Below are 14352 nucleotides of genomic sequence, written 5' to 3'. Positions count from 1 at the left end.
GCAGAGTTGGGAAATAAATGGTTAAGAGCAGGACTGGGAGTTGGAACCTCTGGGTCCCATGCTAGGTTCCAAAACTGACTAACTACTCGACCCAGGGCAATCACATGGGCCAAATTTTTGAAAAGTAGCCGGAGAGTTTGTGTGCCTCACTTTTGGGTGCCCAGTCTGAGACATCTTGGGCCCAATTTTCAGAATACGGAGCAACTAGAATCTCCATTTACTGCATCTGGGCTCAGCAACTCAGAAAAGCAGGCCCCAAGTGGCTGAGGTTGGGCAGGGGTCATTTTTGAAAATGCTGATGTGAAACACAGAGCATGCTGCACCCATGTGTGGCGGCATGGCAGGGCAGGTTAACAGGATCAGCATGCCTGCTGCAGCACACGGAGAGACCTCTCTTCAGGGCAGTGTGGCCCCCGCACCCAGGGAGCAGCCTCCTGGCTTTAAGGGCTCTATAGCCAGCGCTGCCCATGGGCGTGCCACGCTGGGCCAGGCACCCATAAGGCCAATGTCCTGCATGGAACAAACAGGACAAGGGAGTCAGGGCAGGAGGGACTCGCCCTGCTATGCGCAGGCGTGACCCTGTGTCACAGCCCTGTACTGCCAGCAGCGAGTGGGGAGCCGAGCCGCCTATTCTTGCGCGGGGAAGCTGTGCCTGCGGAGCTACACCCGCCGGGCTTTTCCCCCAGGGCCCCGGCCCCCGCCGGGGCTGGTTTCCCACACCCCTAGCGGCTCAGTAGCACAAATCTGCCAGCCACCGCTGGGAGCAGAGCACACGTGGTCACTCGGCAGCCTTCCGACTGCGCATGATCAGTAAGGCGTCGGAAACAGCCACCTCCCTTCGGCTCATCTGCGCATGAGCCATGCAGACGTCCCTAAGCAGACAACGCATGCGCTCTTGCCTCTAACCGGCGCAAGCGTAGTGTGCAGTCGCCCTGACGCAAGGCCGCTGCAATTTCCCAGTTCTTCATCCCGTCCGACCTTGAGTACGCAGTGCCCGTCAGGACCCCAGCTGCCCTTCACAGTGCCTGTGTGGAACTCCCCCGGGGTGCCAGCGCTTCACAGGAGGCTTGTCGGCCGCAGCGAGGGATCGGGTAGCGCGCGCGGGGAGGTGCTGCGCGGAGCCGCCGCATAGTCTCCGCTGCGGCGCGGGGCGCTGAGGCGTTGCTGCGGGGTCAGGCTTTTGCAGCAGCCAGCCCCGTCGGGGTGAGCTGACCCGGCCCACGTGGGTGGAGGTTTCCAGAAGAGCTGCTGCGCAGTCCCCATTCTCCTCTCCGCGTGAGAGTCTCCAGCCCGCCACACCCGGACCATGCTGAGCGCCAGCCGCACCGCCGCCCGCTTCCACCTGCTGCCCTGCCGGGGCACCGCTCCCAGCCCCGGCCTCGCTCAGGTGCGGAGCCGGGTCCGTGGGGGGCTGGTGCGGCGGCCCCCCCCGCGCGTTATTTGGGGGAGGTGGGAAGCGAGGGGGCAGGCGTGGGGGGCGGCACCCTCGGGGTGCGGGGTGTAGGGAGGCCGAGGATGGGGGAGGGGTGCAGGAGCCGGCCTCCCCTGGTGCTGGCGGGGGGCACCCGTATAAGGCCCCCCCGGGGGTCACGGCCGGGCTCTGCCGGCGAGTTGCGCGGTGGGGCCCCGAGACGGAGGGAGGGGGTGCCTAGGCCGGGGGCCGATGGCTGGCGGAGGCCCTGGTGCTGGCAGCCCTGTGCTGAGCTCCGGGGCGAGTCCAGGGCCAGCATCGTGCGGGGTTGTGTAACTCTCCAGCTTGGATCGGTGGCTGCCCCAAGGCCACTTGGCGCAAGTCTTTTAACCTCGGTCTCGTTCCCTGTCCATCCCGGCCGGCCTGTACTGCTGGCGGATGAGTTCATGGGTCCGTTAGGTGCTGAGAGGTTAATGATGAGGGAGCACCAGAGAACTGGGGCAGCTGGAAATGGGGAGGGCGCTTTTGGAATCTGGGCGTTTAAAATGGATTTAACTGTAAGAGCAAGAGATTTCTGATTTTAACATCCAGACTGGTGAATGGGAATATCTAATAAAAGTGGCTCAACACAGAGTCATTGGTACTTAGGGGCGGGGGCTCTTCCTTTGACCTTCATTGTCAGCATGTGTTGACCGAGTTTAGTGCCAGAGTTCAGCTATACTACTGTTGGCTTTCAGCTAATCTAAGTACCTGTTCTAGGAACTGTTTTTAAAAGTAAACAGCTTTGTGTCTTCTCTGTTTGCTCCCTCAAAACTGCGAAAATTAGTAGAGAATCTTTAGTTAAGGAGCATTTGTTAGTTGGTATTGCTGACAGACAAGAAAGAGATTTTTAAAGGTAACTTGGGGGATTTGAAACGGAAAGACTCCCCTTAGTTTTAATGGGAGTTGTATCTGGCCCTGTAATGAGAATCTTAAATTGGCTAAGCATTTCTACTTCCCTGTGGTAAATAAATATTATGCCCATTTTACAGATGAGGCAAATGGTTAAGTAGTTCAAGGATAATGGAGATTGTATTGCAAGACCCTTTCAATGCTGAACAGTAACCTAGTTTCTGAACTCCCTGGTCTGTGTACAGAGAGATACTCTGTCACGGTCTCAGGATGCTTTACAGTGGCATAGCTATGGTGTTTCCCTCACTGACAGAAAAACCACTTTCATCAATGTAGTTAATCCTCCTTTCCAAGAGGTGATCGCTAGGTCAACAAAAAAATCCTTCCATTGACCTAGCCATGTCTACACCGGGCATTAGGTCACCCTAACTGCAGTGTGCAGGGTGTGACATTAGTTACATAATGTAGCTAGGTTGATCTAATTTTTAAGTGTAGACCAGGCTTCAGCCATTACTCTCTCCTGCCTTTCCTCTTCTCACTCATCCCCAGGTCAAAGTGTATGCTAAGCAGGAGGGGTTTGTAGTCTCTGACGTATTAACAAAGCAGTATTTTCTTCTCATGATGGGATTTTATTTGTCCTAAGATGTGTTATGAGGTTACAAACTCAAAAACACTGATGTGTTTCATCCAGCATCTCTTAAACCTAGTTGAAAGAATGAAACTCTGAAGCACTGTCATCTAGTCTACCCCTTGAGGAAATTTCAAGAAACTTGTTTAATGTTTATCTGCTGCTGCCTGTGTCATGCTAAAGGTTCAGCTTTACGCGTTGCAGCAATTGCAACAACTTTAACTTGTGCATGTTCATAGCAAGAATCTTCTATACTAGCAACTTGCTCAGCTCGGATAATATGGGTCTTAAAATGTTCACATTTCATATAAACAACAAATAAAACTTAAGGTAAATGTTCTGTGGCTGTATAATATATTGAAATATTTTCTTGAGTCCTCGATTAGTCTTCAGTTAAGTAAAAGGAATTTTGAAGATTAAACACAAAGCTAATGTGGTAGTGGGGGTGTATCACTTTTTATTATTTGAAGGTAGCATAGCTACAGATCCTTTTAAAATACTGGATGTGAGGTAATCTTACCCGAAATAAGATGCAAGAAACCTCTCATTGCTGTAATATCCTGATTTTTATTTTATAGGCAGTCTGGAATACTCTCGGTCAAGATGTTATCAGAACAGTATCAAGTAGGAAGTATGCGTAAGTATCTCTCTTCTCTCCCTCCGTCTCCCCCCCCCCTTTTTTTTTTTGAGGAAAAGATTGAACTGCAAGAAAAACAAAAAACTGTAATAGTCTTGATACCTAAATTGACTCTAGCTTCATAATTTGAAATCCTTGGTCAGATGTGTGTATGGTTAATTAAGGAGAAACGAAATGGCCTCTACTGGCACAGCATTTCATAAATAATCAGATACTAAGTATGCAAAAAATTTCCTGCTATAGGTAAAGTTCTTAGACCTAATAAAATTCCAAACAAACCTATTTATTTCAACACAAAGAAGAAACTTAATAAAACCTCTTTAACTTCATTTAATCCATCAGTTTGTTCCATAGACGCCAATGAAACTTAACATTTTTGTGAGCATAATCAATATACCAATCTTCTGCTGTCCAATATAAAGTAATGGAGGAAAATTGTGTGTGTATTAGAATTTGCAAAACTTGGTGATTTCTCAAGACTGACTCTGTCTCCTAATTTGTTTCCCTCACTTTTTCAGGAAACACTTAAAACTCTGTATCCCTGAAAAAGGTTATTCTGTTTAGGAATCCCCCTTTCTTGTGAAATCCGAACATTAAATGGGTGTGATAAAGTACTATCTACTAATCCTGATGCATCATCAACATTATCTTCTAATATTGTGTTGGAGAAGGTTCCACAGCTCTGCGGATCAGTTTACATTAATTTTTTTTCTTTGAAGTGGTTTGTGCTCCCTCACAATATATTCTGCAGTTTTTCTTAATTTGTTAATCCAAGGTAAAAATAAACCTCAGGGATTCTGGTCTGTTGTATAACTTGATGAAAACAATATAATTGATGTAAGTCCTTAGCACTGGAGACAAATAAACTAAGTCATGGAGGTAAGGTAGCTCGGGGAGAGGGATGGGAGGGTTGGGTGGTGGGGAGAATGGGGTGAGACCTTGGAGGAAAAGCTCATACCTGGGGCTACCTCCCTATCTCTGCTCATTGCATGTCTAATAAATTGGTATAATTGCCACTGAAGACAAGACTTCTCAAGTAAACTAAGGAAAGAGGATATTCAACCTCCCCCAAAAGCAGCACCTCCCTGTAAATCAGTTCATTTGGAAATACCACCCATCATATTATCCCCACAGTCAAGGCTTAAAAATGTCAGCATGTCTTATTTCAAAAAGAAAGCTAGCTGTAGCTCTAAACACCCCAGGCTCAGAGGACCTCAACAGGGCCTTAGTTCATCCCTTTTATCTATAGATGTGTACTTTTCCATACTGAGAATTGCCTAATAATATGATCTGAGCACTTTTCATAGTCTTTTTCCTCCAGGCAGCTGCTTTCAAGCAGGTGTGACTACTAACATCTAAATTATTAGATACAAATGAGGGGCTCTGACAACAAAAAACCTGTATTTCTGTGTTAACTCTTCATAAATGTACTACAGTTTTTATGCTTGCTATATGAATGAATAAATCTGTTATGGATTTTCCAGGTTAGATTGCAGGAAATAGCCTTTTACGTGGGAATTTGTAATCAAAATTGTGGATAGGGGGAATTATTGTAAAGGTGAAATAAAAAGCTACAGCTAGTAATTCTGATCACTTTAATTATTTTTAGGGCTGTTGATTAATCAGTTAACTCACTCAACTTTGAATTAATTGCAATTTTAAAAAATGAATCGCAATTAATTGCCATTTTAATTGCACTGTTAAATAATAGAATACCAATTGAAATGTATTAAACATTTTGGACATTTTTCTACATTTTCATATATATTGTATTCTGTGTTATAATTGAAATCAAAGTGTATATTATTTTTGCTTACAAATATTTCCACTGTAAAAATGATGAAAAATAGTATTTTTCAATTCACCTCATATCAGTACTTTAGTGCAATCTTTATCCTGAAAGTGCAAATTACAAATGTAGATTTCTTTTTTTGTTAGGTGACTGCACTCCCCCCCCCCCCCCCCCCCCCCCCCAATCAACACCAACAACTCCCCCCACCCCTACTTCTTGTTCAGCCAATCACTAAGACAAACAAGTTTGTTTACATTTTCAGGAGATAATGCTGTCCTCTTCTTATTTACAATGTCACCTGAAAGCGAGAACAGGAATTTGCATGGTACTTTTGTAGCCGGTATTGCAAAGTATTTACGTGCCGGATATGCTAAACATTTGTATCCCCTTCATGCTTCGGCCCCCATTCCAGAGGACATGCTTCCATGCTGATGACACTTGTTTAAAAAAATAAGTGTTAATTAAATTTCTGACTGAACTCCTTGGGGCAGAATTGTTTGTCCCCTGTTCTGTTTTACCCGCATTCTGCCATATATTTCCTGTTATAGCAGTCTCTGATGATGACCCAACACGTTCATTTTATGAACACTTTCACTCAGATTTGGCAAAACGCAAAGAAGGCACCAATGTGAGATTTCTAAAGATAGCTACAGCGCTTGACTCAAGAGCCACTTCTACATTACCCGTCGGATCAGTGGGTAGTAATTGATCTATCGGGGATCGATTTATCGCGTCTCGTCTAGATGCAATAAATCGATCCCCGAATTGATGCCCATACTCCACCTCAGCAGGAGGAGTAAGCGGAGTCGACGGGAGATCCGCGGCGGTTGACTTGCCGCCGTGAGGATGGCTAGGTAAGTCGAACTAAGTTGCGTATCTTAGATCGAGCCCTCTTCCCCCCCCCTCCCCTCGCTGCCCCCCAGTGTAGACCAGCCCAGGGTTTAAGAATCTGAAGTGCCTTCCAAAATCTGAGAGAGATGAGGTGTGGAGCTAGCTTTCAGAAGTCTTAAAAGATCAATGCTCCGATGCGGAAACCAGAGAACCTGAACCACCAAAAAAGAAAATCAACCTTCTGCTGTTGGCACCTGACTCAGATAATGAAAATGAACTTGCGTCGGTCTGCACTGCTTTGAATTGTTATTAAGCAGAACCCGTCATCAGCATGGGCGCATGTCTTCTGGAATGGTGGTTGAAGCATGAAGGGATGACATAAGAATCTTTAGCACACCTGGCACGTAAATATCTTGGGACACTGGCTACAATAGTGCCATGAGAACTCCAGTTCTCGCTTTCAGATGACATTGTAAACAAGTGGTCAGCATTATCTCCTACAAATGTAAACATACTTGTTTGAGCAATTGGCTGAACAAGAAGTAGGACTGAATGGACTTGCAGGCTCTAGAATTTTACGTTTTATTTTTGAATGCAGGTTTTTTGAACGTTTTATATTTGTAAATTCAAATTTCATGATAGAGATTGCATTACAGTACTTGTATTAGGTGAATTGAGAAAATACTATTTTTTTTGTTTACATGCAAATACTTTTAATAAAAAATATAAAGTGAGCACTGTACAATCAATATATTTGAAAATGTAAAAAAATCCAAAAATATTTAAATAAATGGTATTCTATTATTGTTTAACAGTGCGATTAATTTTTTAATCGCTTGACAGCCCTACTTATTTTAGCTTAATTCTACTTGAGAGGGAATAAGGCCTTTCATATGAAAGATTTGATGTTTAGAACTGACTTGACATCAGTCTTTGAAGGACCACATTCACAAATAACGTACAGACTCTTAAGTATGTAAAGTATGATGCTAGCCAATAAAAAGTCCAGGGGATTTCACAGTGGAATGTAGAAAACAAGTAAGAATTTAGACACAACAAACGCCTGGGATGACCAAATCTAATACAGAACCACAATTTGATGATACCAAGTTGATTTCCAACATAAGCTGGGTTGTTCTCCAATTTCCTCTTACTCTAGAGTGGAAAATGGATTTGCTTCCCCAGCTGCAGGTAGAATCTGGTTTAAAGGTAATTCCTGGCAAGATGATGCGGGGAGGGGAGGAGAGAAAGCTTTCTAGTTGTTTCACCGGTTGCAGTAACCCTAACATTAGTTTTAAATATATTTTACAGCTCAGAAGCAGTCAAAGGTGCTGTTATTGGTATTGATTTGGGCACAACTAACTCCTGTGTGGCAGTTATGGAAGGAAAACAGGCAAAGGTGAGTAACTAACTGATGACTACTCGTGTATAACAATCTGTATCTAAGGGAGGGAATCAGTGCTGCCACTTTCACAGGTAGTTTTCCTGGGTTATACCTCTTAACGTTTTTATGTAGGTGCTGGAAAACGCCGAAGGTGCCAGAACTACCCCATCTGTTGTAGCATTTACAGCTGATGGTGAACGATTGGTTGGGATGCCAGCTAAACGACAGGCTGTAACTAACCCACAGAATACATTCTATGCTACTAAACGTCTCATTGGACGGCGCTATGATGATTCTGAAGTACAGAAAGATATGTAAGTAGAACTAATTAAAGTTATTCCCCTGTTCTGGAAAGAGAATTTGTAGAGTGCAGTGTGCCCATGCATGGCCTAAAACAAAGTGCTGTTTGCACATTGTGAGACGTGGTACTCCGTGCGTAGTGTCCCACATGTTGATTGCTCATATTCCTCAAAAGTTTAGCCTGTGTTTCACTGCATTTATTAATGATGCTTTTTAAGCTTTCAGGGGTGGACTCATAAGTGTAATTGGTTCTTGACAATGCAATATAGCTGGTGCGGTCTGCATTGGCAAGAAGAATGGATCAAATGACAAAGTGCTGACTGTACTTTGTACTGTTCAGAACCCTGAGCGCCCCTGCCCTGAGGGTTTCCTGCATCTCACTTCTGATTGAATCCTCGTGCTATAGAACACTGCACACATAATGTTCACTGAATTACAAGGAAGGTTATACTTTCTACATAATGTCTATCATATAAAAGTTGTGAGCAGATGCCTTGTGATTGGGATACTGAATAGCCATTATTTTTCATGGGAGGGAGAGGAACAGTAATTTAATGGCCACTTCTCCCTGGGATTGCAATTCAGTTCTAGTGGCTTGTCCTACTCCAAAGCTATTTTCCTCACTTTAGGAAACTCTCATAATACAAAAACATTTAATGAAAAGGAAAGCAGCATGCTTACAATTTACTAAAGGAAATACTTTATGCACTAGATAGAAAGTATCCTGTGGAATTTGTCACATGATATCAGAGGCCAGGAGTTTAGGGATTCAAAATATGGTTAGATAGTTAAGTGGATGAGAAATATAAGCCAACCACTAGCTGACGGGGGGTGGGCTTAGGAAAATCTTTTCCATATGTGACTTAATTGTCCACAACTGGGTTTCTTGCATCTACCTCTGAATCAGCTGGTACTGGCCACCGTCAGAGGATGGCTTCTGGACTAGGTGGACCACTGGTTTGATCTTGTTTAACATGAATTAAAGTTTGCATAAAAGCAGTTATGGCAAAGTTTACACTGGGATTCTTAAATAAAACTGTTCAGTTTAAGTGCGCACTGGTTTTATTGTATGCCCAGAAATTCTTGTGTATTTACAACTTAATGTATATCCCTAATTCCAGCACTTTCTGCAAAATATTGCAGAAAGTTGTGTACCTGAGTCTAGAAAACAATCTTATGCAGGTATTTTATGCAAAATTACTCTGTCCAACACAGATTAGTGTGAAAGCTTTTAAACATTCTTCTGGCTTTTTAATGGTATAGGCCTTAAGTTATTTTGGACTTAAGCAAGCAAGAGGCTATGATGGTTATTTTACAGCACTCAGAAAATACTGTATTTACCCCCAGAGAACTTACAAGTCTACTGTAAATAAAGAGTTAACATAACAAATGGATATAAAAAAAAACAGAGGAGCTGGGGGATGTGAAAGGACACGTTACAATAAGACTGTTGCTGGATTAGAGCAATGTGCACACACATTGGGTTCTAATTGTGACTTCTGTAGCAACAGCATATTTTAGCTCTTGTGTGCATGATAAAAACTGGGTGTTCTGGTAGGTCCTCACTGGAGAGGAGAGTAATGGGGGAAGGGTGGCTGTAAAGGAAAAGTGCGGAGGAGAGCAGCAAGGAACTTAATGGGCAGTAAGATTGGGCTGGGTAGCTGAACGGTTGCAATGGTAGAAGGGTGGAGGGAAAGGGGAGCAACCACCAACTGCAATGCAGCAAATGAGGGCTCCAGAGTCCATATTTCAGAGTTGAGTGAAGAATGGTGTCAGGAGTCTGACCGCCTGTATAGGTCCCTTTGGAAGGGAGCAGACTGGACAACACGGAGGTTACTCAGGGTCCTTGGCTGTAACTGATACCAGGATACGTCAAAGCTGACTCAAACTGATTGGTATTGACCTTTTCCAAGAAATGCAGTGGTTTCCATCTGGGATCTTTGCAAATGGTATTTTCAGATGCCTCCCTTACATCTGAGGCTGTTAGGGGAAGGTTTACTATAGGATCTCTCCCTTTAAAACCAAGGTATCACTAAGTTTTGCCAATTTCAGGTTAACCAGCAATACTAGCTATGTATTCACAGTAGGGTTTAGACTCAGACTAAAAGGCCAGAAGGGACCATCATGATCATCTAGTCAGACCTCCTGCACATTGTAGGCTACAGAACCTCAGCCACCCACTCGTGTAATAGACCCCATAACCTCTGGCTGAATTACTGAAGTCCTCAAATCATGATTTAAAGTCTTGTGTGATGCATTTAGTGTTCTCTAGACAAACTTTACTCAATGTGAAATTCTTGTGTTTCAGTAAAAATGTTCCTTTTAAAATCGTCCGTGCCTCTAACGGTGATGCCTGGGTAGAGGCGCATGGGAAGCTGTATTCTCCAAGCCAAATTGGTGCCTTTGTATTAATGAAGATGAAGGAGACTGCAGGTTGGTACAGCAAGGTGTTTACCTTGTTTGACTTGTTTGAGCACAAGTTTAACCTTGGTATTGGTACTAGGTGTCTGATAAATATATTGGGCGTACTACAGCCATAATAAAAACTTCCTTCTTCTAGAACCCTTCTAAACCATGGCCTGAATTACATCAGATTGTGTAAGGATAAGGTAGTAAGTTATCTTTTACCCTCTGGGAGAGTGAAGGACCCTTAATTTTGTACTGACCAATTTAGGGTATTTGACCGAGTTAGAGCTTCAGGCAAAGCATTATCCTGGTTGCTCTTATTCGAAGTCTCAATTTGCAGAGTCTTGAAATACATGAGTGTTTAAAACAAAATGTCAGTCCTGTCTGCTGGCTGTGAAGGAGTGCACACTTGTCTTCATCTCTTCCAGATAACCATGCATATTGTAAAACTTGCCATTTACAGACTTCTAATACTTGCCTCCTTTAGCATAGTGATTGCTGCCACAAATAACTGCTAGCCTTTGGTCCCTACAGCAGCTATTTGACTTCCTGTTCAGACTGGGTTAGGTCCTCTGCCTAGCTAGCTGTAACATGTCAGCTTCTTAAATCTGCTGCTTTTCTACATGTGGAGTTAAGCTCTGCCCAGTTGCATTATGTGGTAAGCAGATTGATGGGAGTGGGTTGGTTCTTACATGGCTAGTTGATATCCATCAGCAAGAGAAGAAATGTTAAAGGGACCTCATGTTGTGAAGTACTTCTCCCTAGCTAGTGGTGGCTGTGGAGCTCTGCCAGGGTGATGGCCCACAGAGCTGAGGATTCTTTCCCCTTCCATCCCTACTGTGATCTCAAGGAAATCCCCCAACTACAGTGTGGTGGGGTAGTTTGACATTTAGTTTTGGAACCCTCACTACTCCTCAGCTGCTGTGTGGGTTGGCGAGCACCTGTGCACCCCAATATCAAGTAATCAACAAGTAAGACTGCAAGTGGGTGTTGACTATACATGGCTAGCAGGGATGGAAGGAGAGGCCTAGATGACTGATTTACAGTGTGCGAGAGGTTAGAGATTGCCTCCAGATTTTGGAAATGTCGGTCTTTAGTGTTGTGCAGCAGGCCAACCCATATCCCAGATAGCCCAGTCACCACAAAGGCTGTAAATTAAATTGGATAAAATACTGTAAGGATATTAAAACAAACAAAATAAAGCACTGTGAAGTCTCTGGGAGGGTAGCATGCATCCAAATACTTGCACAAGTTTGTTTGCATTTAATGATGACTTTCTACTTTCAATATTGATTGAAAGAGAACAGCAAGTTATGATACTGAATAGGGATGTGCCAGAAAACTAGGAGCTTTTCTGATTAACCATAAATTACATTTTTATTTGTCCCCATTAATCTGCGGTATATCACCCTGTTTGGAAAATATTTATACTGGACAAACAAATGATAGTAAACGGGTGGACAGTCTGACCAAATATAAGACATTCCAAAGTAAAGACATAGCCTCAGAATTGTTTTCTACCGCCTATAAAAGCACAGAATTCTGCAAATGTTATAGGTGAATTCACACTAACCAGTTTTGTCTGATCACTAGTGGAAAGCATAGAAATGTCTTGAGGTGACTGCGATTCTAAGGGGTCACAAGCTCTTCCGTACTGTGGCCCCCATGTTAAAAATGAAAAAAGCTTTGGGACCCTCTCCCATCCCTCCATAAAGGGAGGGAAGTCACAAAGCCCAGATTGAGGACCCCTATTCTGTTTATAGCTGAGGGAGTAGAAACAAAGTACTAACATTTTAGAGTGGGTCTGAAGTTTTTATTAATTACAATAACTTGCTGGTTTTTCTTTTCCAGAAAACTACCTGGGACACTCAGCGAAGAATGCTGTCATCACTGTCCCTGCTTACTTCAATGATTCTCAGAGGCAGGTAGGGTCACAAGCTCCTGGATTTCCTGTGTCGGTAAGCAGAGATTTTAACTTCTCTCACTGGTCAACTGTCTTCTCTTTTTCAGGCTACCAAAGATGCTGGGCAGATTTCTGGACTCAATGTTCTGAGAGTGATTAATGAACCAACTGCTGCTGCCCTGGCTTACGGTCTAGACAAGGCTGAAGACAAAGTGTAAATATCTGCTAGTAATCCCCATCCCTCTTAGCCAGAGCACTTTAGGGTTCTGTTTTGTAAATAATTTAAGACTTTGTGCTGCTTAAGATACTAGTTCATACCCTATTGCTAAACTAATTCCACAGTAATAAAAAAAAAACAAAAACCCTGAATCTTAGATGTTCATTCCAAAACTGCATCTTAAATTAGTTAGCAGTAGCTCCACAGCAGCACAACTGCACACCACTAATTTAAGAATACTCAACTGTGGTTAGTAATAACTTCTTAGCATGGTTCTTCAAGATGATTGAGTTGACAGGTTCCTTATATTTAAGATTAAATTGGCGTAAAAATCTCTATCCAGGTTCTGGTTTACTGGAAAGCATTTGTTTCCCAATGTACTTGTTAAGAGATTAGTTTTATTATCCTCTGCATGTCAGTATTACCATAACAGTTTTGCTGTGATAGAGCTTACAAACTGTAAATTCATGTTATTGAAGAGAATTGTTCATAGTTTAGTGCTGTGTAAGCGCTCTCTCCTTCCTCTGGCCTTTCCCAAAACCTGTCTCATAACTGTGAAATGCCTGGGCTTTAGCTCCATACCTTAATTTGTTTGTGACTTTATGGGGGGCAAACCACAAATGCGCTCTCCTTTTTAATAAAAATATTAAGGCTGGTTTAACTGCAATATACAGTTCCAGTCTTTCTACTTTGGTCAGTGGTTGGCACAGAGCATTGGTGAGTATGATGTTCTCCTGGAGAAGCCTTCCCTAGTAAGGCATGTAATAGCAATGACCGAAGTTATGTAATGGCACAATAATGCAGTCCATATGCACCCAGAACTTTCATTTGAAGTCAGGAATTCCAGACGTGCATGGAATGGGCCTATTATGTCAGCTTGGTAACTCTCTCTTTTTAGAGAAGGCTTTTTCAGGGGAAAACTTAGTATTCAGCAGTTCTCCAGGAGATGAAAGAATTGAATAGTGCAGTAAACCAGGTGCTGAAATTACGTAATGGGCGTGATCCTGCATTCCTTGTGTACCACAAACTCTCACTTTAAATAGGAGTCAGATGTCTTCAAATGGGGACTTTTGGTGTGTAAGGAATGCAGGATCAGGCCCACTATCAGCCTTCACCTTTGTAGACAATAGCCTATGAATGCAATGTAAAGGTTCACATGACTATCTGCACCCTGTCTCATGAGTTTGAAAGTGTTCAAGCCAAAAGACTGTCTTTAAAGGGTGTATTCTCTCTGTTTTCTGTCTTAGTATTGCAGTCTATGACTTGGGTGGTGGCACTTTTGATATTTCTATTTTGGAAATTCAGAAGGGAGTCTTTGAGGTGAAATCTACCAATGGTGACACTTTCTTGGGTGGTGAAGATTTTGACCAGGCCTTGCTGCAGCATATTGTCAAGGAATTCAAGAGAGAGGTAAATGAGATCTGTTTGCACAGTTAACATGCCATGTGTAATTTTGATAGTGTTACTAAGAATACTTTGAAAACCAGTTCTCGAAGCTAGGGACTCTCAAATTACCTTAGAAGGATGAGGATCCTCTTCTGTATTGATATGTTTTGAGTTTTAGTTGACCATTGCCCTACATTTTTAGCATTTAGGTTATTAAAATGACTTGAGCTGCTCTTTAGTAATCTGCCTCATATTTGGCTAAAAACAAATGAGCGGACATCTCACAGGAGTCTAGGTCAAACAGAATAGCAAGACTTCTGCTCTTCTGTTCCTTTGACACTGTCTCTATGGGGTTGTCCTACAGATAATTCACCCCCTTTCATATTACAAGGGAAATTGGCCACATAAATCCACTAGTGCTGCATGATGCTACTGCCTAGTAGATGGCGCACAAGGGTGGCAGCTGGGAAATTGTGCAATCTAATCATAACTCAGTCATTTGATCCAGTGTTACCTTCAGCAAGGCACAGCGTCTGCCCCAATTCTTCTAATTGTTAATGGATATA

The 14352-nt window shown here is 43.2% G+C and overlaps 1 protein-coding gene across 1 annotated transcript in view; it reads left to right on the top strand.

Annotated features, from left to right (window-relative positions):
- Positions 1 to 1203: 1203 nt before the first annotated feature.
- HSPA9 (heat shock protein family A (Hsp70) member 9) overlaps positions 1204 to 14352 on the top strand; it is a 33116-nt gene continuing 19967 nt past the window's right edge. The window contains exons 1-8 of the mRNA XM_034778521.1: positions 1204 to 1387; positions 3509 to 3567; positions 7502 to 7589; positions 7707 to 7888; positions 10183 to 10307; positions 12132 to 12205; positions 12291 to 12397; positions 13648 to 13810. Coding sequence (XP_034634412.1) covers positions 1307 to 1387; positions 3509 to 3567; positions 7502 to 7589; positions 7707 to 7888; positions 10183 to 10307; positions 12132 to 12205; positions 12291 to 12397; positions 13648 to 13810 — 879 coding nt within the window. The 5' untranslated portion in view covers positions 1204 to 1306. The remainder of the gene's footprint in view (positions 1388 to 3508; positions 3568 to 7501; positions 7590 to 7706; positions 7889 to 10182; positions 10308 to 12131; positions 12206 to 12290; positions 12398 to 13647; positions 13811 to 14352) is intronic.

The sequence above is a fragment of the Trachemys scripta genome, chromosome 8 (genome assembly GCF_013100865.1).
Source record: "Trachemys scripta elegans isolate TJP31775 chromosome 8, CAS_Tse_1.0, whole genome shotgun sequence".
NCBI classification, from domain to species: Eukaryota; Metazoa; Chordata; order Testudines; family Emydidae; genus Trachemys; species Trachemys scripta.
This window is presented reverse-complemented; position numbering and strand designations above follow the sequence as displayed.